This window comes from Chrysemys picta, chromosome 7 (assembly GCF_011386835.1).
Source record: "Chrysemys picta bellii isolate R12L10 chromosome 7, ASM1138683v2, whole genome shotgun sequence".
Classification (NCBI taxonomy): domain Eukaryota; kingdom Metazoa; phylum Chordata; order Testudines; family Emydidae; genus Chrysemys; species Chrysemys picta.
Window position 1 is genome coordinate 31,415,359 of NC_088797.1, and position 26,001 is coordinate 31,441,359.

Sequence of the window (26,001 nt, forward strand, 5' to 3'; positions counted from 1 at the left end):
TCGCCCTGTGCCTCAGTTTCCCCATCTGTAAAAGGAAGATAATAATAGAGCAGGGCAGGTTTTCCATCCAGAGAAAATTCATTGAGATTTCAAAAATATTCCCAGCCTGGAATCAGGATGAAAAGTTGAAATCTCAAAATATTTCAAAATTCAAAAAAAAAAAAAAAAAAAAATTGGTTTGATCAGTTGAAACGTTTTGTTTATCTTTCAACCATTTTGTATTTTCCAAACATTTTTTTCTGTAATTAGCTCAGATTTCTAAACAAAAAGTCATTTTACACTGAAAAACTGAAATTTGTCATCTCCAATTTTTCGTCTTCAAATCTTTTTTCTTAAAATGTTTTAGTTAAGACATTTGTCAAAAATGACACTTTCCTGCAGAACATTTTCTGCAAAAACCTTTTGCTAAATGTTTTCAGACCAACGCTAATTACAACCCTCCCTTTGGTCTGTCTTGTCTATTTAGACTGTCAGCGTTTTGGGACAGGGATGGCTCGCACTATGGGGTTGTACAATCCCTGGCACAATGGGGCCCCAATCTCAGTGGGTATATCCAAGTGATATTTTAAGAATAGTGATGACTCAGGACTAGGGTTACCAGATGTCCCGATTTTATAGGGACAGTCCCAATTTTTGGGTCTTTTTCTTATACAGGCTCCTATTACCCCCCACCCCCTGTCCCGATTTTTCACATTTCCTGTCTGGTCACCCCACTCAGGACAGAGGCGGGCTTGTGGTGTCTCAGCTAAATCTGGATCCTTTTTAGTTATAGTTAATTTCTAGCCCTGTGGTGTGAATAATATACTCACCCAAAGGCAATGTGGTTTAGCAGGTTGGATCAGTGTGTTTGTCACCTCTGCATTGGAAGCATTTAGCCCCATATCTAGCACATTGTTTTCAGACTTTCCCTTTTTTGGACTTAATCCATGCAAAACAACATAAAATTTTAACCAAGTGACCTGCTTAAGGCCTTATATAACCCTCCAAGGGATATATAAACCCCCACCTGCTTTTCCAGAGGGTAAAATGCAAGGATCAACGTGGAATTAAGCTTGGCAAAACCATTCCCTTATGCGTCTACAGTTCATAGAAAAGGTGTGTGGAGTTTTCCCGCAGCTGACAGAAAACTAGGGATGGTTGCATGGGAATTTTTGCAACAAAGGAGAAGCAACGGGGTAGCACACTCGGTTATTTAGGGAGAATATAACTCAACGCTTCTTCTTTGGAAACTACACCCTCAAGAATCCATGCACACTATTTGCCAACAGCTGACTTTTTGTAAGAAGTGCTGCGCTTTATGGCTGTCTTTGAAGTTGTGAAGTGCAATACAAGCTGGATTCAAATTAACATCTTTCTGTGTAGATATTTTGATCACACAACGTTTAATTTTTACAAGTAATCGACCTATTCAAGTAACGTCCGTTATTCGAGCTCCATTGTTTTTGCTTAACGCAGACGGTTAGTGCTGAATCTTTCAACCCGGCACCATGAGTTTTGCCGAGCTCTTAGACCACGTCGGGGGGATGGGTCGCTTCCAAATCATCTATGGGATCTTACTGGCTATCCCAGTTTTCATGCTGGCCAGCCATAACATCCTGCAGAACTTCACTGCTGCCACCTCTGAGCACCACTGCCAGGTCCATATCAACATCAACAACACTCCTTACACCAACCTCACTGGAAAGCTCGCTGCCAAGGACCTCCTCAGGGTCTCCATCCCCATGGATAGCAACCAGCAGCCAGAGAACTGTCACCGCTTTGTCACTATGCAGTGTCAGCTCCTAGACTCCAACGCCACAGTCACAAACCTAACCGAGCTGGAGACTGAACCCTGCACTGATGGGTGGGTGTACGACAAGAGCATTTTCACCAGCACCATCATTACAGAGGTACGTGAGAGCAGTGCAGGTAACCGGCTGGGAAAAGGATACTGAAACCATGCGGTGGAAGTTGGGGTGGATGAGTTGAAAATATTTTTGTTGGAGTTATGCCTTTTCATAGATTTTTGCAAGTAATTTTCACTGTCCTCTGGGCAGAGAGGGTCAGAGTATCTATCTATCAATCCTCCTCTTTTTAGTATCCGATTTTAAAATTTGCACCAAGCAACAGCCCCTGCATGTCTATTGACATCGGCTTGGTTTCAGCCTAAGTCAGTGCAGAATTTCATCCAGGGCCACGTGCTGTTCTCAGTTACATTCTGGCCCCCCAGGAGACTTCAATCCATGCGGCTTCAAGTGGCTGCCATTGCACAGGTGTAAAGGAAAGCAGGACACGGCCTTTGCGCTTCACAGAGGCTTGATTCCTTCAGTGTATGAGTAGGAGGAAGCTGTTGTTGCACTAGTTGGGGTGGGAATTCCCCTGTCCATTTTGCAGTCAGTTTCCTCTCAATTAAACTGGACACAATCCACTAATTCGCATTAAATTAACTGTGAATGATGCTAAGAGCTAGCCCTGCTCTCCCCTGGATCTCAAAGGGCTTTACAATAGTGACTAAACTTTACTATCCCATCTCACAGCATGACTTGCCCAAGGTCACAGCAAGTCAGTGTCAGAGCTAGGAGTAGGGGTCCCAGTCTCTTGAATGCTCACTCCATTCAAAACCATCCGCCTCACGTGGGATCATTATATTTGATACTTCATTAACATCGAAAGGACCCATTCTGCCAGGCACTGCAGAGACCCAGCTGAGTTCGGAGACTCACTGTGCCAGATGCTACACAGACCCAAGCTGAGAGTGGAGCCCTGTTGTGCCTGGCACTGCACAGAGCCCAGCTCAGACTGGGGAACCCTTGTGCGGATACTGCATGAACCCCAGCTCCAATCAGGGCCCCATTGCACTGGGCACTGCACAGATCCCAACTGAGACTGTGCTGGGTGCTCTGTGGATCCGAACTGTGATTGGGGCCCAGCTGTGCTGGGTGCTGCACAGGGACAAAGCTAGAGACCAGGATGATCCTCCCTCATTTTACAGATGATGGACACTGAGGCTCATAGAGATTAAGGCTGTGATGCCCTGCAGATCACATTTCCCATTAAACGTAGTGTCGGAGAACAACAGAGTTCTTATTCTTTTGGCTGGGTGCAGCAAAGTCAGATACTTTATTATCTCAAGCAATTGCGTAGAGGGAGAGAGTGCACTAGGACACAGGGTCTCTCCCTCCTAGGCAGGTCTCTCTACAGGTAAACAATTTCAGCAAGCATTTATACCTTTTGTTACAAACAATGAGCAACAGCTGCATTTTGTTCATACATAGGTCATTTTGATATTTTATTTTATTAATTTATTGAGACTTTAGTCTACATTTTATATTATTTACAGAAGATCGCAACAACTTTTTACACAGTTTTTTTTACTTGCCTTACACAATTCTCGCTTCTACAAATCTTGCATTATTAGGGTTACAGTTAGCCTGATTCTTGCCAACAAGAAAACCTGTTTGCATTAAAATCCCCTCCCAATCCCTGTTAGGCCTTGATCTACTTCCACAGCAGGTAGCTTTGGACTTGTAATTAACAAATTAAAATGAATTGTAAGGATTGCTATGGGAACTGGCTGTCTAAATGCCATTAACGGCTCTGAAAATCTCAGCCCCAGTCTGGGGCATTAACCACAAGCCAGTCTTCCTCCTGGAGCCCAGCTTCGTTTTCTCTCTCCCTCACAGTGGGACCTGGTGTGTGACTCCCGGCAGCTGAAGCAGGCGGCTCAGTCCATCTACATGGCTGGGGTCCTGGCGGGAGGCATCATCTTTGGAGGTCTTTCAGACAGGTGAGAGCAACGTCGGTATGAAGCTGAACAAGGCTGATTCCTGGGGGAATCAGGAATCTCGAGCAGGAGGAGCGAAGTTATGGTATCTTTGTATTTGGCACTGGTGGGACTGCTAATGGAATCCAGTGTTCAGTTCCGGTGTCCACAATCCCAGAAGGATGTTGGTAGGTTGGAGAGGGGTCAGAGAAGACCCACGAGAATGATTAAAGGCTTGGAAAACGTGCCTTACAGTGAGAGACTCCAGCAGGGCTGCCCAGAGCGGCAATTTGCCCCAGGCCCCGGGCCCCACAGGGGCCCCCACAAGAATATAGTATTCTATGGTATTGCAACTTTTTTTTATGGAAGGGGCCCCCGAAATTGCTTTGCCCCAGGCCCCCTGAATCCTCTGGGCAGCCCTGGACTCTAGGAGCTCAATCTATAAAGCAAAGGTTAAGGGGTGACTTGATCACAGTCTGTAAGTGGAGCCTCTTGAATTCTTTTAATAATTGTTTATTTTATTTTTGGGGGAATTTCTTGTTATTTTTGTTTTGTTAATGTTATCCATGTAGGGGATCGGGTCTTGCCCTGGGGGTTGGGAGGCCCTGGAGGGGGGCGGAGTCCTGCCACCAGGGGTTGGGAGGCTCTGGGGGGGCGGGTGAGTGTTGCACCCCCGAGCCGGCCCTGCACTCACCCCGCAGAAGCGGCTCCTGGGGTCCTGTGCGGTGCGGCTGAGCCTGGCTCTCGACTCAGGGTGTTGTGGCCTGGCACACGGCGTCCCAGTGCTGCTCAGGTTTGCCCGGGTGCCCCCCCCCGTTCAGAGTGGGGAGCTAGGTCAAGTTTCACAGGACAGGAGCTGCCACTGTAGGGTGAGTTTTTAGCTTTATTTCATATTATTTCACATTTGCAAAAAACATGGGGCTCTCTATATAGAGTAGGGTTACCATTCGTCCGGATTCCCCCGGACATGTCCGGCTTTTTGAGCTAAAAATAGCGTCCGGGGGGAATTTGTAAATGTCCGGACTTCCCCCCCCATGCAGAGCGCGGGCGGCTAACAGGGCAGCCGGCCGGATGGTGTCACTTACATGGGGCTCCGACAGCCAGAGAGAGCACGTCCTCCACCTCCCCTGCAGCAGAGCTCACTCCCTCCCTCTCTCCCTCCCTGCATTCGCAGATCGCCTCCGGCAGTTCGCACCGGCAGTCTGGAGCTCCTCCCCCGCTCCTCCTCCCCTGGCAGCCAGCCTGCCGGGACGAACGGCTCAAAGAGACGTTAGGTGAAGGTAGGGTGACCAGACAGCAAATGTGAAAAATCAGGATGGGAGTGGGGGGTAATAGGAGCCTATATAAGAAAAAGACCCAAAAATCGGGACTGTCCCTATAAAATCAGGACATCTGGTCACCCTAGGTGAAGGCCAACAACAAGGGAGTTAGGGGGTCGGAGAAGGGGCAGGGAGGTTTTGGAGGGGGCAGTCAAGAGACGGGGGGGGGGTCCGGGAGTTCGGGGGGGGGGCTTTCTGGGGAGGGTGTGGATAAGGTTTTGGGCAGTCAGGGTACAGGTAGGGGGTGGGGTTCTGCGGGGGCAGTTAGGAGCGGGGTCCCAGGAGGCGGCAATCAGGGGACAAGGAGCGGGGGGAGGGTTGGGGGCTCTGAGGGGGGCGGAAAGTGGGAGGGACAGGGGCAGGGCTAGGGCAGGACGGGGGCGGGGCTAGGGCAGGGCTCCTCCCGTCCTCTTTTTTGCTTGCTGAAATATGGTAACCCTAGAGGTGCGGCCTGGGCTGAATGGCTCCCGCCGGGCCCAGGGCAGTGGCCCTGGTTCCGGCCGAGCGCGCCAGCCTGGCGCCAGCCGAGTACCCCCGGCCCGGCTCGGGCCCCAGCAGCACCGGCCCTGGTTCCGGCTGAGGGCACCGGCCCAGCCCCAACCGAGCACCTCCGGCCCGGCCCCAAGCCCCGCAACCCGGGCCAGAGCACAGCCCAATTCCTGGGGTCTTTAAAGCCGGCCATGGTCAGGGAACAGGGAGGGGGGCGTTGGATGGGTCGGGAGTTTGGGGGGCGGCTGTCGGGGGGCAGGGGTGTGGAGAGGGGTTGGGACAGTCAGGGACAGGGAGCGGGGGGGTTAGATAGGTTGGGGGTTCTGGAGGGGCTGTCGGAGGGCAGGGTTGTGGAGAGGGGTCAAGGCAGGCAGGTAGCAGAGGGGGTTGGATGGGTCAGGAGTTCTGGGGGTCCTATCAGGGGGTGGGGAGCAGTTGGATAGGGCATGGGAGTTCCCAGGGGTCTGTCTGGGGGCAGGGGTGTGAATATGGGATGGGGGTGTGGATAAGGGTCGGGACAGGTAGGGTCGTAGGGGGTTCTCAGGAGGGGGCAGTCAGGGGACAAGAAGCAGGGCGGCTTAGCTAGGGGGTGGGATCCTAGGGGGCAGTTAGTGGCAGGGGTCCCAGGAGGGGGCATTCGGGGGGGGTTAGGGGTTCTGAGAGGGGCAATCAGGGGGTGGGAAGTGGGAGGGAGTGGATGGGAGTGGGGCAGGGGCGGGGCTAGAGCGGGGCTCCTCCCCCCCCCAGTGTCCTCTTTTTTGCTTGTGGAAATATGGTAACCCTAATATAGGTACCTACACGGGGAGCAGCAATCTGATAAGAGGCTTTTCCATCTAGCAGAGAAAGAGCCAGTGGCTGGAAATTGAAGCTAGACAAATTCAGACTGGAAATAAGGTGCAAATTTCTAACAGCAAAAGGAATTCACCATTGGAACAACGGCCCAAGGGCTGCGGTGGATTCTCCAGCCCTTGAGATTTTGAACTCAAGATTGCATGTTTTTCTAACAGTCAAATACCAGCCAGGGGATAACCCTACTGCCAGGGCCCTAGATTGCCTTAATCCAGCCCTGCAGGCCTCATCATTAGCAGCTACAGCACGGCTGACATGAAGTATTTTCATCAATAACCTTTTGTCACGTGCCACAGAGCTGGTTTTAGAACTGAGGCCTCCTGCCTCTTTGCCCCTTCCCCAAGCCAGTCAATGGCACCAATAGTTCCTTGCACCAGGTTTAACTCCTACTCTGAACACACTTGCCTCAGTATCCTGGGTTTCCCTCACCTGTTCTCTTGGTTCTTTTTGGCTCAGGTTTGGCCGCAGGTCTCCCTTGATCTGGTGCTTCTTGCAGATGGCTGTCACGGGCACCAGCACTGCCTTCTCACCCAGCTTCACTGCCTACTGCATCTTCCGTTTCCTGACCGGAATGGCCATCTCGGGTATTGCGATGAACGGTGTCTCTCTGTGTAAGTGTGTCTGTCGCCTGCCATCCCAGACACAAGATGAGCTGGTTACTGGGGATAGACGGAGGTGCCTTGTTCCCGCTGCTGATAAATTACTCTGTGGTGGGAGCACACAGAGACCAGAAGCACACACCACATGGGTGGGATGTCCAAGATCTCAGCACCAAAAATTGGGAGCTAGATTTTCCAAAAGTCCTAGGTCCCATTCCAACCTGGATTTACCAAAGCACTCAGCAGCTCCCTTTGGAACACTGATTGCCACAGCTGACAAAGACCTGAGCACGTTATTTAGGAGGTATTTTGCACGTCGAAGTCTGAGCCTGTCCTCTTCTGAGAATGTGGTACCTAAACGAGAACTGAGTTCTCTGGTACAATCCCACCTCCATGTGCTTCTGCGGTGCCAGAGCACAGGAGATGCCACAAAACAGGGCAACTTCCAATAGCATGCAGGTCCCTGTAGTGAGGCGTCCTGGTTCCCAGCCATCCCGGAGGGAGACGCACCCCTCCGGCGCCAAAGTGGGTGAAGCCAGTGGAGCTTGCACCCGCCCCGCAGAGGTCAGGGCGCAGGACAGGAAGTAGAAAAGCCCAACCCCTGAGCTCACTAGAGGCCTGGCCACCGGAGAAGCCAGACACCTGTGGCCTAGCTCCCGGTTGGGAGACTCCTGCAGATTGTGGCCGACCTGAGAACTTGCCAGACGCCGACCAGCCCCCGGAGAAACTGGTAAACTCGTCTGTGGCAAGTTACCCAGAGGAGTTGCCAAGCCAACTGCCTGCCGGGTACCCAGAGGAGCCCATGGTGCTTGACTCCTTGGAAGACTCTGTCCAGACGCAGGTACCTCTAGTTGGGGAGGTAGGAAGTAGCCTGGGGCAGCCGACCCTAGTCTGGCTGCAGCACACCCAGAGCCAATGTCAGTGTGTTGCAGTCAAGATCCCCACCGATGCAGCAGTGGGTCTTCTGCCGCTGCTAGGGCCCCTGGCTAGGACGCAGTGGAGTGGGTGGGCCTGCATCCCTCCTGCCACCCAACATGCGGGTGGCAGTCTCCCCTCTCCCAGGGCCTTTGGAGCCAGGACCTGGGACTCCTAAACTTATTTGTCTGCTCAGCCCCTGCCTGAAGGCCTGAGCTACAGACTCTCTACTGCCCCGCCCTGACCCAGGGCCTGGGCCTGCTGTTCTAAAACTGTTTGCTCAGTCCCGTCCTGAGGGCCTGAGGTTCCGAATGTTTGCCGCACAGCCAGGCTAATTCCCCGACTCACCGGACCTAAGTAGTGAGGCGGCCTGGTTCCCAGCCGCCCCGGAGGGGGATGAACCCCTACAGTCCCCAAGAATGGAATGGAAGCTATTAGAGTGGAGGGCCGTCATCAGATGACGATGATTCACAACAGAACAGATATTCCACAATATGTCTTCTACAGAACAGGCACAGGCCATGTGCATCAGCCAGGAACTGCAGAATGCCCTCCTCATTACTAGAAAGTCCCTTGCACTATACAATGTATACAGGTCCTCTAGGAACTAGAGGACCCAGGGGCAGCTGGATATCAGAGGCTAATGGGACTCAGACTATTCAATTACATAACAGCTGTGTATTGTGGCTGATGTACTTCAGGGTGCATAAGTGTGCCATTGTGGGGTGCTGGAGTTGCTGCAACTCTGCAGGGTACACTACAGCCTGCTGCCGTTGCACGGTCTTCTGGAGTGTTTGCAACCCTGCAAAGGGCAGTACTGCTTGCTGCCACTGCGGGACTGGTGCTGCTGTAGCCCTGCAGGGTACAGTACTGCTTGCTGCCACCAGGGGGTGGAGTTGCTGCAGGGCGCAGTACTGGCTGTTGCCATGGCGAGGGGGAATGGAGTGCCTCCAGCAGGGTGCAGTACCACCTACTACCACTAGGTGGGATGCAACTAGCAGGGGAAGGAGGCATGGCTCAGGGAATGCAGGTTCTGGGGAGCTATTTCATCTCAGCCTCAAAGAGCCAGGGGAAAGCTGTTTGTACATGTTCCTGCTGCCTCCGCTCATGCTTGTTCTCACCACTGGAGGTCATCAGCACAAGGACAGAGAGATTATTTTCCCTTTGTGTGTGTCTCTCCCCAGCTGTGGAATGGACACCCACCCGCACACGGGCCGTTGTGGGCACCATGTATGGATACTGCTACACAATCGGGCAGTGCATTCTGGCTGGGGTGGCTTACGCCATCCCCAATTGGCGCTGGCTGCAGCTTGTGGTGTCTTTGCCCTATTTCATCTGCTTCATCTACTCCTGGTAGGTTAGCTCACCCTTATCCTTTCTGATCCATTCCCCTTCCATCCTGCTTTTCTCACTGGATGCAAGAATGAGACAAACTTTAAGCAAGTAGAATAAACAAATCTCTTATCCTAGTTCTCAGAATCTTGCATCTCGATTACTGCAACATCCTCTTCTCCGGCCTTGGCAAATGCAATCTTGCTCCACTTACATCCATTCAAGACACTTCTGCAAAGATCATTTCCCTGTCTCATCACTTTGTCCATGTCACCTCTCTTTGCAGCCTTCCACTGGCTCCCATTCTTCATCACATCATACATAAACTACTCATCTTCACTTTCAAAGCCGTTCACGCCCTACTGCACCATACCTATCCCATCTGTCATTCACTAGCACAATGCCGACTCCCAACTCCGAGTGGTACAGAATGCCTGCCTGCGTTGCCCTCTTGCTAAATTTTCAAACAAGCATCTTTGTGCATTCTATCATGCTGCCCCTCATACCTGGGAGGAGTTCCCCTGTAAACATCAGCAAAGGTACCTTATTGTCCTTCTTCAAACTCTTCTTTAAACTCTACTTTGCTGTGTGGCTTAAAAAAAACCCCTGACAACGGTTAGGTTGCTGGTGTGCAGAGATCATTGCCTATCATGCTGACCAATATTGTCTCACTTTTTCCTTGTGCTCTTCTGTCTGTATCCACCTTTTGTTGCTTGTCTTGTCCTTAGATTATAAGCTGTTTGGGGCAGTGACTGTCTTTTTGTTCAGCGCCTGGGACAATGGAGTTCTGCCCCATGACTGGGTCTTCAGGGCTTGTTTATTTTTTAACACCCCCACCCCTTTTTTTTAGTGTAAATGATCAAAATTGTTGAAACTTTTAATTTTGACAAAGGACAAATTCTGAAACTTTTTCTTTTTTTTTTAATCAAGAGATTCATTGAAACTGACCTTTACCTGCAAACAGTTTCAGTTTGAACAAACCCGTATTTTTCAATGGAAAAATATTTCAGCAGAAAAGTGCCGACCAGCTGTAACCACAACACCCTTCTGAGGGAGAGCAGTGCTATTACCCTATTGTACAGATGAGGGGATTCAGACACAGAGACAGACTAAGTGACAGGGGAGCAGGGAATTGAAGTCAGGTCTCAGCTATCACCATCCTTCCTTCCTGATGCATGGCAAGGTGCAGTACCACCTGCTGCCACTGGGCAGTCTCCTGGCGGGAATGGAGGCTCAGGTTGCAGTAACACTTGGCTTTCGCCAGGGGGCTGCAGGTAGCAGGGGGGAGGAGATAGACCAGAGAATGCAGGTTCCACGGAGGCTATTCCACAACATGCTCCCTGCTGCCTCTGTCACTGCTTGTACCCTGCACTGGCTTTGGGCACTGCCCCTAGTGTAGAAGAACAGCACCGTGCTCCAGTGGGGCTCATCGCAGTTCAACAAGAGCAATGTGCGTGTTCCGTGCAGGTGTGTTTTCATATTTTCTGCTTCCCAGGTGGTTCGCTGAGTCCGCCCGCTGGCTGGTAATAGCCGGTAGACCCGACGAGGCAGTGAAGCAGCTCCAGAGAGTGGCCAGGATAAACCGGAAGGAGGAAGAAGGAGACAGACTCAACATAGAGGTAAGACTGGATCCCAGAGAGGCTGAGAGCTCCCACCAACTCCAGCGGCCGATATAGGCATGCGAGACAAACAGATATAAATCAGCCTGGTTGCACTCATGTCATGGGGACTCTGCACATGTACACCAGTGGCGCAACTGGCTTTAGTGTTCCGTAAGCAATGGAATTCTCACCATGGTCTGACTTCTTTCTCGTACAATAGGATTCCCACACGTACAAGGTATCTTCTATCAATCTCTCTACCTACAGCCGTACATACATAACCACCTATCCAGCCATCTATGTATCCATCTCTAGACATAAACACCTATCTTTTATAAACATATACTCATACACATAATCTCTATTCATCTCCATCTATCTTTCATCCCCCCCAGACACCTCTCTATCCATCCATCCCCATAAAAATGCTTCTATCCATCCAAATATCCATCCATCCCCATGCACACCCTTCTCTCCATCCATCCATCCATCCCTTCCTACACATACGCATTATTTTGTCTAGCCTGAGGCCTCCTCTGAACTAGAATTTTGGCACCACTGGATGATCCGGAATTTCATTCCCTCCCATTCCCCTGCTCTGTTTCCAGGCCTTTCCCACCATGGAGGCCCCATGCCATTACCCAGAATTCTCTTCTCTCCCCAGGTCTTGAGATCCAACATGCAGAAAGAAATAGCCTCTGCAAAGATCAGCTATACCTTCATCGACCTGGTGCGGACCCCTGTCGTACGTCGGATCTCCTTCTGCCTCTGCTTTGTATGGTTAGTCGGCTCTTGTGCTTGCACAAAGAGGAAGCTGAGACTATGATATGAAGCAGCCTGCAGCAAGTAAACTAGGCACGACTATTTGCTGAGGAATGGGGCAAATAATGGATTTTCTGACCCGCAGGCAATTCCGAAAAATCAGTACAAAAATCATTTTGCGTTGAACAGAAAACCATTTTTTTCTTAATTTTTTACTAATCAAAAAGTTGAAAAAAAGATTCAAGTGAAACATTTTGTTTTGATTTTAAATATTTTAGATTTTTTTAAAATAAAATTAAAGAAATGTTTGAGACAAACATTCATTTTGAACCAAAACTTAAAACATTTAGATTTTGTTTTGTTTTTGTTTTGTGGGGCTTTTTTTTTATCTGAAACAATTCAGCAAAAGGGACATGAATTCCCTAAACATTTTGATGTCACTGAGTCTGCATTTTGTGCTGAAAAACGTTTTAGATGAAAAATTTTGCTCAGTTCTACTAAGCCCCACTGACGCTCCACTTCATCCCATGGCATGTCAGTGACAGTCAATTTCACCTCGATTGAATATCCCACGAGATCAAAATTCAGTATGTTATAGCTAGACTTCGGTAAATCCCACTTGGGAGACAGCATGTAGAGAAAACCATCAGGAGATGATTCTACCCAGAAGCAGGAATAGGACCCAGGAGTCCTGGCTCCTATCGTCACCTATTCCTAGTATTAGGATACATTCCATGTGCAGAGCTGGGAAAAGAACCCAGGAATCCTTGGTGCCTAGTGTGTCCTGTTCTAGCTATTGGCCCCCATTCCTCTCTGAGAGTTAACAACAGAGCAAAGTCCCCTCTTGCTCTAACCACTAGGCCCCACTCTTCTTCCAAAGCTGGAAATAGAACCCAGGAGTCCTGGCTCCCAGCTGCTCCCCAGTCTAACTCACTAGACTCTAATCCCCTCCCACAGCCATGAACAGAACACAGTGCAGTCTACCCACTAGACTACACTGCCACCAAAAGCAGTGAAGAGAACCCAGGTATCTTGACTCCAACCACTAAACACATTTGCAGGGCCTATTGATGAAAGGGAATGTGCTTGCTACAAATAAACTCAATGATAAGGACTCTCTATGCATCAATACCTGTCTGCTTCATCCCAGGTTCTCCACCAGCTTTGCCTTTTATGGGTTGGCCATGGACCTGCAGAATTTCGGTGTCAATATCTTCTTGATCCAGCTGGTCTTTGGAGCTGTTGATTTCCCAGCGAGGTTCATCTCAGTCCTCACAATCAGCTTCATCGGGCGCCGGTTCACACAGGCCTTGACCCTCATCCTGGCTGGACTCTCTATCCTAGCCAACATCTTTGTCCCACAAGGTGGTTACTTGGTGTCCTGGATTTTCAGTGTTCGATCCGGAAGTGTTCAAGCCTTTGTCCTACCAAAGGTCCAAAGCCTGGCTGATATGGTCAGCTGCAGGGGAGGGAGAAGAGCCAGGAGAGCTGATCCATAAGTGCTAATGGGGCTCAAGCTCACCGATACGTCACAGCTGTGTTCTGTGGCTGAGGTACTGCAGGGTACAGAACCACCTGCTGCTGCCAGGGATTGAAGCAGCTGACACGTGTTTATGACACCAGTTGCCATGGCACTTCCCCATGAAGCAACCTGAGAGACATATTCAGCCTGATCCAGGCTGGCCTATTGCAAGATGGTTGCGAAGTGGATGAGCCGCTGTCTGGGAGGGGTGACAGACCCAGTTTCACAAACAAAGCTGGGTAGATGGTTATTAGTATTTGATCATTGGGCGAAGTGCTGCACAGACCCCAGAAGACATCAGGGCCCCATTGTGCCGAGTACTGCACAGACCTAAAGGGAGAGACAGGGTCTTCCCCAAAAAGCTCACAATCTAAATAGACACAACACAGAAAGGACTATCACTCTTATTTCTAGATGGCAAACGGAGGCACAGACCCTCAGCTGGTGTCAATTAGCCCAGCTCCATTGATTTCTTGCCTCTTTTGGCTTTAATGGAGCAGCTGGGGATTTGACTCCATTGACTCCAATGGAGTTACAGCCAATTTGTATCAGCTGGGGATCTGGCCCCATTGACTCCAGTGCAGCTATGCTGATTTACCCCAGCTGGGGATCTGGCCCCATTGGCACCAGTGCAGCTATGCTGATTTACCCCAGCTGCGGATCTGGCCCCATCGGCATCAGTGGCTGGGGATACATCCCACTGACTCCTGATCCTTCTTGAGCATTTCAGCCTTTTGCCACCTGCTTACCCCTCCTCCATTGTGTGCTTCTCCCAAGATATGAAGACCCTGCGCACTGTTCTGGCTGTTGTTGGAAAAGGCTGTCTTGCTGCCTCCTTTAACTGTGTCTACCTCTACACGAGTGAGCTGTACCCCACAGTGATTAGGTATGTAGAAAAAACTCAGAGGGTGCAGCTCAAACTTCACATGCAGCCCAGTGGAACAGCAAAAGGCCAGAGCCAAGTGACTAGTGATTAGAGTTGGTTGGGAATTTTTCATCAAAATGTATTTTTCTGACGGAAAAAGCTATTTCATCAAAGCCAAAGCTTTTCACGGGAAAGGGTTGGTTGGAAAAAATGTGTGGGGGGTGGGGGAGGGACGAGGAGGGAGGTTGGAAATTACATTTCCAAAATGAAAATTTCAGTTTTTTCTTGTTGGAAGTAACTTTGTGTTTTGAAATGTGTATTAGAAAACAACAACCCTTTTTTGTACAAATTCATAATGGTCGAAATCAAAATGAAATGATGTGAGGGACCCAAACCAAGATTTTTTTATACTGTTAAATTCACAAAATTGAAATGTCAGTAGTTCGTCCTGATTCAGAATGGGAAAAATGTTTGAAATCTCAAAATGTATCATGGGACAGGAAAACAATTTCCCGACCAGCTCTACTAGTGATTTTGGGCACCTCAGGGGATGCCCACGTTAGGACACTGCAACTGGGCCTGATTCTCTGCAATTGCTGAGGATGTGCCATCTGAAAAGTGAGGGCCCTCTGAGGCGTCTCAGTCTAGCCACCCAGAATTTGGCCTTTCTACGAACTAGGAATTGCCACATCAGATCAAAGATCCAGCTAGCTCAGTCCCAGCTGCAAGAAACCCTGCACTTGTGTGGTAACCTACCCCCAGGAAAGATCCCATTTGTTAAGTTAGCAACTAGAGACCACACCAGAGCCCCATGGTGCCAACTGCTGCACAGACCCTGACTGAGATCAGGTCGCCATTGTACCAGGCAATCCACAGATCCCGAGTGAGATCAGGGCCCCCATTGTATAAGGCACTGCACAGCCCCAAATTGAGACTAGGGCCCCATTGTGCCAGGTGCTGCCCAGACACATAGTGACAGTAGTCTCTGCTCTTCACAATCATAATAGAGAAGACAGACTGAGGGTGCGAGGAGAAAGAGATGAACAGAGAGAGGAAGTGACTTGCCCAAGGTTACACAGTGGGTCAGTGGCAGAGCAAGGAAAAGAACCCAAGTGTCCTGATTCCCTAGTCACTCTACTAGTCCACAGGGCCTGGCTGAAAGGTACTGCTTGTCTTATTGCCTGTGAGCTCCTTAGCCCAGATTTTTCTCATCACTGTTGCTTATGCTAATAGCTCTGTTATGATTTCAAATTCACAGGCAGACTGGCATGGGTTTGAGCAACACCATGGCGCGTCTGGGCAGCATCATTGCCCCATTGGTGAAGATGTTGGAGGAATACATTCCCTTCCTGCCACTGATTATTTATGGAGCTGCCCCAATCATCTCCGGCATTGCAGCGACCTTCCTGCCCGAGACGCTCAACGTGCCATTGCCTGAGACCATAGAGGAGGTGGAGACACGGTTAGTAGAATCTATTGGGAGGCAAGCACAGTAGCCATGACGCAGCTTGTGGGAGTTTTGTGAGAGAGAGAGAGAGAGAGAGAGAGAGAGAGAGAGAGAGCACAAACAAGAAATGATATGCATGATTAGATAGATAGGTAGATAGATAAGAACGGCCATACTGGGTAAGACCAAAGGTCCATCAAGCCCAGTACCCTGTCCTCTGACAGTGGCCAATGGTAGGTGCCCCAAAGGGAATGAACAGACAGGTTATCAAGTGATCCATGCCTTGTCACCCAATCCCAGCTTCTGGCAAACAGAGGCAAGGGACACCATTCCTGCCCATCCCGGTTAATAGCCATTGATGGACCTATCTTCCATGAATCTATCTAGCTCCCTTTTGAACCCCGTTATAGTATTGGCCTTCAGAACACCCTCTGGCAAGGAGTTCCAGAGGTTGACATTGCGTTGTGTGAGAAAATACTTTATTGTGTTTGTTTTAAACCTGCTACCTATTAATTTCATTTGGTGGCCCCTTGTTCTACTATTATGAGAAGGAGTAAATAAGAGTTCCTTATTTATTTTCTCTATACCACTCATGATTTTATAGACCTTGATAATAACCCCTTCGTCGCCTCTTTTCCCAGCTGAAAAGTTCCAGTCTTATTAATCTCTCATACGGAAGCCATTCTATACCCCTAATCATTTTTGTTGTCCTTTTCTGAACTTTTTCCAATTCTAGTATATCTTTTTTGAGATGGGGTGACCACATCTGGACGCAGTATTCAAGGTGTGGGCATACCATGGATTTATATGGAGGCAATATGATATTTTCTGTCTTATTATCTATCCCTTTCTTGATGATTCCCAACATTTTGTTCGTTTTTTTGAATGCTGCTGCACATTGAGTGGATGATTTCAGAGAACTATTCACAATGACTCCAAGATCACTTTCTTGAGGGGTACCAACTAATTTAGACCCCATCTTTGTATATGTACAGTTAGGATTATGTTTTACAATGTGCATTACTTTGCATTTATCAACATTAAATTTCATTTTCCATTTTGTTGCCCACTCACCGACTTTTGTGAGATCCTTTTGTAGCTCGTTGCAGTCTGCTTGGGACTTAACTATGTTGAGTAGTTTTGTATCATCTGCAAATTTTGCCCCCCCACTGTCTACCCCTTTTTCCAGATTGTTTATGAATATGTTAAATAGGACTGGTCCTAGAACAGACCCCTGGGGGACCCCACTATTTACCTCTCTCCATTCTGAGAACTGACCATTTATTCCTACCCTTTGTTTCCTATCTTTTAACCAGTTACCAATCCATGAGACAACCTTCTCTCTTATCCCAGGACTTATTTTGCTTAAGAGCCTGTGGTGAGGGATCTTGTCAAAGGCTTTCTGAAAATCTAAATGCACTATATTCACTGGATCTCCTTTGTCCGCATGCTTGTTGACCCCTCAAAAATTCTAGTAGATTGGTGAGGCATGCTTTCCCTTTACAAAAACCATGTTGACTATTTCCCAACAAATTATGTTCAGCTATGTGTCTGACAATTTTGTTCTTTATGATAGTTTCAACCAATTTGCCCGGTACTGAAGTGAGGCTTATCAGCCTGTAATTGCCAGGGTCACCTCTGGAGCCCTTTTTAAAAATTGGCATCACATTAGCTATCCTCCAGTCATTTAGATAGATTAGCTAGATAATCTGATCCCATTGACTCCAGTGTAGCTATGGCTAATTTACACCAGGTGGGTTCTGGCCCCATTAGCTCCAAGCATGTTTTAAGCCAAGTACATTTCTTGATGCTTGTATAAATGTTAATATTTACTGATATTCTTTTTCATTGAGACCCAGGCATCTGAGAGATGAAGAACAAGAAATGAAGATCCTTCTGAAACCCACCATGCCAGACTCAGCCAAGGAAGCCAGTTAAGGAAAGAAAAACGAGCAACTGTTGTAGGGGCTATGGGTACAATTTTCAAAAGTGCCTAAGTGCCTTAGGAGCCTACGTTCCATTTTCACCAGTGACTTAGCCACTCCCATGAGAGTTAAGTGCCTCATCTACCTGAGCACTTCTGATAATCCCACTGGGCACTTATCTGAATCTCTTGGCACCTAAATACCTTGGAAAATGTGGCTCCCAATCATTTTTGAAAGTGGGGGCTTAGGCACTTTTGAAGACTCCGCCCTATCTCTTTTACTGTTTTAAGCATGCCAGAAGTACTATGCAGGCATCAGTGACAACTCCATAGGGGTTGAATTTTGCACTTAATGCAGGGAATCAACCTCTTCAAACAGCATGTTGATCTTCAAATCACAGCAGGAATTTATACCACGGGACCTGCTGCTGTGCAAGGTGGGGGACAAGAATCAATTACTCTATGTAGCTCCTCCATGTAGTTCAAAACCTAGTGTTGCACTCTGCTGGGATCCAACATATGGTACCCAAGAGCTCAGCAAATACTTTCGGGCCAGATCCTCAGCACGTCTTAATCCACGTAGTTGAGGATTGGCCCAGTACTGCAGGACAGTCACGTGGTGGCAATTCTTAAGGGAATTCTGTAAGAATATGTACAGAAATGGTGTCAGAATATAGGAACTGCTGGACTGATCACAGCCAAGGTCCATGTAGTCTCTCTGACAGTGGTCAGCAATAGATGCCTTAGAGGAAGGTGTAAGAAATCTGCAGTGGGCAGATATGAAATTATCACCCCACCATTAAGTCTCATCCTGATCTTGAACAGTCATTAAAGTTGGGGGAAAAATGAGTTTTTCAGCTCACTCGCAATCTGGAAAAAAATCAAAGGGAAGAACATGTTTTGGCTGAAAATGAAATTGTTCAAAATTTTCAGCAAATCAAAAAGAGTAATAAATGTGTTTCAAACTAAACATTTTGCTTTGATTGCAAATTGCTTTTAAACTTTTTAGTATTTTTTTATTAAAAAACAATTAAAGGAAATTTCTAAACAAAGTTGTTTCAAATCGAAAAATCAAAACATTTAGACTTTTGGGGGATTTTCCCCCCTGAAATGAACAATTCAGCAAAACCAACATGAAATCATGAACCATTGCAGTGTCACCAAATCTGCATTTTTCATCCCAAAACAGTTTTGGTTGAAAAATTTCGCACAGCTTCACTAGTCACAGATTGGCTTAAGGCCCGAGGCATGAGGTTTATATGCCTTCTAAAACTCTTTGTTGTATTATTGATATTCCTGTTACCCATAGAAAATTCCAGTTCCCCTTTGAATCTTCCTAAGTTGTGGCCTCAATGTCATCTTCTATGAGTGAGTTCCACAGTCTAACACCATCATGTCAGAAAGGATATTTCCTTCGTTCAGTTTTGAAAACAGGGAAGGGAACCCAGGAGTCCTGATTCTCAGTTTCCCCTGCCCTAGCCCACTACATTTCACTGCCCTCAGAGTCGGGAGTCCTGACTCCCAACCCCCCCCAACACAAACACACTCTAACCTCCCCTCCCATTCCAGAGCTGGGAATGGAACCTGGGAGTCCCGACTCCGAGCCCCATCTGCTCTAACCATTAGACACTACTCTCCATCCAGAGCTGGGAACAGAACTCAGAAGTCCTGACCCTCATTCCTGCTGCTCAGACACACTAGACTCCATTCCTTCTAGAACTGGTAACCAAACCCAGGAGTCCTGATTCTCAGCCCCTACAGCTCTAACCACTAGACCCTACTCCCCTCACAGAACAGGAAATGGAACCCAAGAATCCTGATGCCTAGTTTTAACCACCAGACCACTCAATTACACCAGTATAAATTAAGACTGAAGGGGTGACTACAGCTTGAGCAGTCATATCTGAAGCTAGCTTTACTCTCTCTAGCTCAGGTACCAGAGCAATAGTTCAGCATAGGCTGTACAAGCCTGTCTGGACCCCTGGGTCATTAGTCACAGGGCTAGCCCATGGTGAAGCATGTGCTGCTGCAGCTTCACTGTTCTGGGAGGCTAGCGTTGACTACCGGAGTGTTGCGCTGTGGGTAGCTATCCCATAGTTCCTGTAGTCTCCCCTGCCTATTGGAATTCTGGGTTGAGATCCCAATGCCTGATGGGGCAAAAAACATTGTCTCTGGTGGTTCTGGGTACAGCCTCTCCCCTCCCTCCGTGAAAGCATGGCAGACAACCATTTTGCGCCTTTTTTCCTGGGTGAACTGTGCAGATGCCATACCACAGCAAGCATGGAGCCCACTCAGCTCAAGACAGCAGTCATGAACACTGTAAACACCTCGTGCATTATTGTGTAATTTATGCTGAACCAGAACCTGAAAAACCAGGCGAGGAGGAGGTGGCAACAGCTGCAGGGGGGACGACAAGAGTGATGAGGACATGGACACAGAATTCTCTCAAACCGCAGGCCCTGGCTCTTTGGAGATCATGGTGTTAATGGGGTAGGTTCTAGCCGTGGAACGCAGATTCTGGGCCTGGGAAACAAGCACAGACTGGTGGGACAGGTCTGGGACGATTCCCAGTGGCTGCGTAACTTTCGCATGCATAAGGGCACTTTGTGACTTGCTTTCCCCTGCCCTGAAGCACCAGAATACCAAGATGAGAGCAGCCCTCACAGTTGAAAAGCGAGTGGCGATAGCCCTGTGGAAGCTTGCAACGCCAGACAGCTACCGGTCAGTCGGGAAACAATTTGGAGTGTGCAAATCTCCTGTGGGGGCTGCTATGATGCAAGTAGCCAAAGCAATCACTGAGGTGCTGCTACGAAAGGTAGTGACTCTGGGAAAAGTGCAGGTCATAGTGGATGGCTTTGCTGCAATGGGATTCCCTAACTTTGGTGGGGCGATAGATGGAACCCATATCCCTATCTTGGCACCGGCGCACCAGGGCAGCCAGTACATAAACCGCAAGGGGTACTTTTCAATGGTGCTGCAAGCACAGGTGGATCACAAGGGACGTTTCACTAACATCAGTGTGGGATGGCTGGGAAGGGTTCATGACGCTCGCGTCTTCAGGAACACTAATCTGTTTAAACAGCTGCAGCAAGGGATTTACTTCCCAGACCAGCAAATAACCGTTGGGGATGTTGACATGCCTATAGTTATCCTTGGGGACCCAGCCTACCCCTTAATGCCATGGCTCATGAAGCCATACACAGGCAGCCTGGACAGTAGTCAGGAGCTGTTCAACTATAGGTTGAGCACGTGCAGAATGGTGGTAGAATGTGCATTTGGACGTTTAAAGGGTCGCCGGTGCACGTTACTGATTCGCTCAGACCTCAGCCAAACCAATATTCCCATTGTTATTGCTGCTTGCTGTGTACTTCACAATCTCTGTGAGAGTAAGGGGGAGACGTTTATGGCGGGGTGGGAGGTTGAGGCAAATCGCCTGGCTGCTGATTATGCATAGCCAGACACCAGGGCGATTAGAAGAGCATACCACGAAGTGCTGCGCATCAGAGAAGCTTTGAAAAAGAGTTTCATGACTGGCCAGGCTACGGTGTGAAAGTTCTGTTTATTTCTCCTTGATGAAAACCCGCCCCCTTGATTGACTCATTCCCTGTAAGCAACCCACCCTCCCCCCTTTGATCACAGCTTGCTTCCAAAGGAAATAAAGTCACTATTGTTTAAAAATCATGTATTCTTTATTAATTTATTATAAACATAGGGAGAGAACTGACAAGGCAGCCCGAGTGGGGTTTGGGAGGAGGGAAGGAAAAGGCCACTTCAAAAGTTCAAAATAATGACAGTCTTTTGCTTGGGCTGTCCACTGGGGTGGAGTGGCAGGGTGCACGGAGCCCCCCCACGTTCTTGGGCATCTGGGTGAGGAGGCTATGGAACTTGGGGTGGGCGGAGGGCAGTTATACAGGGGCTGCAGTGGCAGTCTGTGATCCTGCTGCTGTTCCTGAAGCTCCATCAGACACCGGAGCATGTCTGTTTGATCACTCAGCAGCCCCAGCGTTGCATCCTGCCTCCTCTGATCTTCCTGCCACCACCTCTCCTCACGTTCGTCCCTCCTGTCCTCACATTTGTGGGCAGCTTTCCTGTACTTTGATACCGTGTCCTTCCACTCATTCAGATGAGCTCTTTCATTGCGGGTCGATTCCATGATCTCAGAGAACATTTAGTCTCATGTGCATTTTTTTCGCCGCCTTATCTGAGATAGCCTTCGGGACGGAGGAGGGAGGCTTGAAAAATTTGCAGCTGCAGGAGGAAAAAAAGAGAGAGAAGTATTTAAAAAGATACATTTTACAGAACAATGCTTATACTCTTTCACAGTGAATAACACTATTCACATTACATAGCACGTGATTTTGGTACAAGGTCACATTTTGTATCTTAATATTGAGTGCCTGCGGCTTTGGCGTTAGAGATCAGACGCAGGTCCGGGCAACAGAATTCGGCTTGCATGCGGCCGTGTAAGCCATTGTCTTTCGGCTTCTGCAACCTTCATAAAAGCAGCCCCCTCCTTTCCCATACCAAGCAAAGCCCGTTGAGTGCTGCGGTTTTCATGTTAACATGCAGCAGCAGAAACCAAACTAACCCCCCGCCCATCCAATTCTCTGGGATGATCGCTTTACCCCTCCCCCCACCACATGGCTGGTATCAGGGAAGATCCCTGCTAGCCAAACGCGAAAAGCTCAGCGCCAATGGACCCCGCCCCCCACCGCTTGGCTAACTGCAGGGAAGGATTTCTTTTCAGCCACAGGCAAACAGCCCAGTAGGAACGGCCACCTCTTTCCCCTTAATTAAATTCGCGTATTTCAACCAGGTTATCATGAACAATCTCACCCTCCTGAGGATAACACAGCGAGATAAAGAACGGATGTTGCTTGAATGCCAGCAAACACCGGGACCATACGCTGCCAGGCTTTGTCATGCAATGATATCAGATTACTTGCTACTAGCATGGCATGGTAAAGTGTCTTACCATGGAGGATGGAATAAGGCAGCCCTGCCCAGAAACCTTCTGCAAAGGCTTTTGGAGTACCTCCAGGAGAGCTTCATGGAGATGTCCCTGGAGGATTTCCACTCCAGCCCCAGACACGTTAACAGACTTTTCCAGTAGCTGTACTGGCCGCGAATGCATCCCACGTCCTCAGGGCAAATTAATCATTAAAAAACGCTTACTTTTAAACCATGTTTTATATTTACAAAGGTACACTCACCAGAGATCCCTTCCATGGCTTCATGGTCTGGGATACCGCCTTGGGAGGGTACTTCAGTCAGGCTGAGAAAAAGATCCTGGCTGTTGGGGAGAACGGAGTGCTGTGTGCTCTCTGCAAGCTCGTCCTCCTCCTCCTCCTCATCTTCCCCGTCCACAAAATCCTCAGGCATGGCTGAGAGTACTCCCTTCTTGGAATCCATGGTCAGGGGTGGGGTAGTGGTGGCGGCCCCGCCTAGAATTGCATGCAGTTTAGCGTAGAAGCGGCATGTGTGCGGCTCTATCCCGGACCTTCCGTTTGCTTCTTTGGTTTTCTGGTACGCTTGTCTGAGCTCCTTAACTTTCACACGACACTGATATGAGTCCCTATTGTGGCCTCTCTCCATCACGCCCTTGGAGATTTTTTCAAATGTTTTGGCATTTCGTCTTTTGGAATGTAGTTCTGCTAGCACAGAATGTTCTCCCCATACAGCGATCAGATCCAGTACCTCCCGTACGGTCCATGCTGGAGCTCTTTTTTGATTCTTGGACTGCATGGTTACCTGTGCTGATGAGCTCTGCATGGTCACCTGTGCTCTCCACGCTGGGCAAACAGGAAATGAAATTCAAAAGTTCGTGGGGCTTTTCCTGTCTACCTGGCCAGTGCATCCGAGTTCAGATTGCTGTCCAGAGCGGTCACAATGGTGCACTGTGGGATAGCTCCCGGAGGCCAATACTGTCAAATTGCGTCCGCACTAACCCTAATTCGAACCAGCAATGTTGATTTTGGCGCTACTTCCCTCGTTGGGGAGGAGTACAGAAATCAATTTTAAGAGCCCTTTATGTCAAAGTAAATGGCTTCGTTGTCTGGATGGGTGCAGGGTTAATTCGATTTAACGCTGCTAAAGTTGATCTAAACTCATAATGTAGACGAGGCCCTGGTTGTATTTAAGAATCTGTCTCCTTGTCCCCATGCTTTGTGTTAATAAAATGCACATATCCACATTAAAAAAAAAATCCAGTTAACAGGATCAAAATGTGGCTCATCCCAATCCATTTAGGGTTTAAACTCCACCTAGAATTGGGGCAAACACAACTGTTTACTGTACAAAGAAAATACCTATGTGAAATGCTGTCGCAAATAAACAGTTTCTGTTGCACTTGGCAGTGTCCTTCTTGAAGGCAGGTTCTGCATTCTTTGGAAGCTAGGCTCAGGGTTCAAGTACAGACGCTGGTTCTGGTTACATCCTCAGTCTCTGGGGTGCTGGGGTGAACACAGCCATCCCATACAATCAGACCCTGCTTTTCTCTGTGCTCTCAAACGGCTTTTTGCGTATTGCTTAACTAAGCCTCACACCCTCATGGAAGTTAGGTGAGAATTATTGTACCCGTGTTACAGAACAACAAAATAAGGCACAGAGCAACATGACCGAGGTTATGGATGGAAAGTCAGTGGCAAAGCTAAGGATAGAGTCCCAGAGTCCTGACTCACAGCACCCCCCCCCCCCGACTAGACCGCACTCCCCTCCCAGAGTTGGGAACAGAACCTATGACTCCCAGCTATCAATACTCTAACCACAAGATAACACTCCTCCTGGTGTTTGGAACAAAACCCAAGCATCTCAGTTTCCAATCCCCTGCTCTGATCACTAGGCCAGGGGTAGGCAACCTATGGCACGTGTTTCAAAGGCAGCACGCGAGCTGATTTTCAGTGGCACTCACTGCCCAGGTCCTGGCCACCGGTCCGGGGGACTCTGTATTTTAATTTAATTTTAAATGAAGCTTCTTAAGCATTTTAAAAACCTTATTTACTTTACATACAAGAATAGTTTAGTTATATATTATAGACGTATAGAAAGAGATCTTCCAAAAATCGTTAAAATGTATTACTGGCATGTGAAACCTTACATTAGAGTGAATAAATGAAGACTCAGCCCACCACTTCTGAAAGGCTGCTGACCCCTGCACTAAACTATACTACTTCCTCAAATAGGCAATAGAACCCAGAAATCCAGACTCTCAGTCCCTCCCATTTCCACCGTTGGATCGTAAATCCCTTGTAGAGATGGGAACAGAACCCAAGAGCCTTGATGCCAAGTCCCCACTATGCGTCGCTAACCCACCAGACCCCATTTCACTCTATTCCCAGAGCTGGCAATAGAACCCAAGAGTCCTGACTCCCAGTCCCCCCGCTCTACCCATTAGACCATCCTTTCCAGCCACATCTGGGAATAAAACCCAGTAGCCCTGACTCCCAGGTCCCGTGCTTTAGTCACTAGACCCCTATTCACCTCCTGGAGCCAGGAATAGAACTCAGGAGTCCAGACGCCCAGCCCTACCTGCTCTCCCCACTAGACCCATTCCCCTCCCAGAGCTAGGAATAGAAGCCAGAAGTCCTGACTCCCTGCCCCCTCCCCCTGCTCTCACCCACTAGACAGCAGTAGGCAACCTATGGCACGCGTGCCGAAGGGGGCACGCGAGCTGATTTTCAGTGGCACTCTCACTGCCTGGGTCCTAGCCAGCAGACCGGGGGGATCTGCATTTTAATTTAATTTTAAATGAAGCTTCTTAAACATTTTAAAAACCTTATTTACTTTACATACAACAATAGTTTAGTTATATGTTATAGACTTATAAAAAGAGACCTTCTAAAAACATTAAAATGTATTACTGGCACGTGAAATCTTAAATTAGAGTGAATAAATGAAGACTCGGCCCACCACTTCTGAAAGGTTGATGACCCCTGCACTTGACCCCATTCCCCTCCCAGAACCAGGAATGGAAGCCAGGAATCCAACTTGCAGTCCCCCTTGCGCCACACAGCCCAGTGGAGCACAGAAAATAACCCCATGTCATTCCACATGAATGGATGACTGCTCTCCCAGAAATGCCCTCTGGGCCCAACAGGGAGTTGAGGGGTGTGTGACTGCTAGTATGAGCCATTGAGTTAACAACGCCTTGTGACTAAGGCTGTGAAAGGCCTACAGATCCAGTCATCAGCATCTGACCTTCGTCCAACACAACAAGCAAATGATCAACCACTGCAGCCTCTGGACCATAGCTTGCCCTTGAAAACAGCCCAAAATTGGCTCTACATAGTACCCAAGCTGCTTCCATGGCAAGTAATGGCTCCTCAGACAACAACTCATTTTCATAGTTTCATACCTTTTAAGGCCAGAAGGGACCATAGATCTTCTTGTATCACCTCCTGCATATCACAGGTCAGAGAATGTCACCCAGATACCCCATGCACTGAGCCCAACGACTTGGGTTTGGCTAAAGCTCTTACAGGAAGGCATCCAGCCTTGGTTTGAAGACGTCAGGAGATGGAAAAATAGTGAATTACCCTCACCATGAAATAAAGGTGTCTTATTTCTAACTGGAGTTGGTCTGGCTTCAGCTTCCAGCCTTTGGTTCTTGTTCTGCCTTTCTCTGCTATGTTTAAAC

The 26,001-nt window shown here is 48.5% G+C and overlaps 1 protein-coding gene across 1 annotated transcript; it reads left to right on the forward strand.

Annotated features, from left to right (window-relative positions):
- Positions 1-829: 829 nt before the first annotated feature.
- On the forward strand, positions 830-19,239 carry LOC101947010 (solute carrier family 22 member 6-A-like). The gene is made up of 10 exons (XM_065553003.1): positions 830-1,889; positions 3,663-3,766; positions 6,856-7,010; positions 9,098-9,266; positions 10,741-10,864; positions 11,511-11,626; positions 12,759-12,973; positions 13,908-14,016; positions 15,254-15,457; positions 17,302-19,239. Exons 1-10 carry the CDS (start codon positions 1,488-1,490, stop codon positions 17,378-17,380), a joined length of 1,677 nt encoding a protein of 558 aa, XP_065409075.1. The 5' UTR covers positions 830-1,487; the 3' UTR covers positions 17,381-19,239.
- Positions 19,240-26,001: the final 6,762 nt, after the last annotated feature.

Bases quoted from the DNA above. Each gene is read 5' to 3' on its own strand.
- LOC101947010 (XM_065553003.1), top strand. From the start codon at position 1,488: ATGAGTTTTGCCGAGCTCTTAGACCACGTCGGGGGGATGGGTCGCTTC. The intron at 1,890-3,662 runs GTACGTGAGAGC...TCTCCCTCACAG, and splicing joins CCAGCACCATCATTACAGAG to TGGGACCTGGTGTGTGACTC. The intron at 12,974-13,907 runs GTGGTTACTTGG...GCTTCTCCCAAG, and splicing joins CAACATCTTTGTCCCACAAG to ATATGAAGACCCTGCGCACT.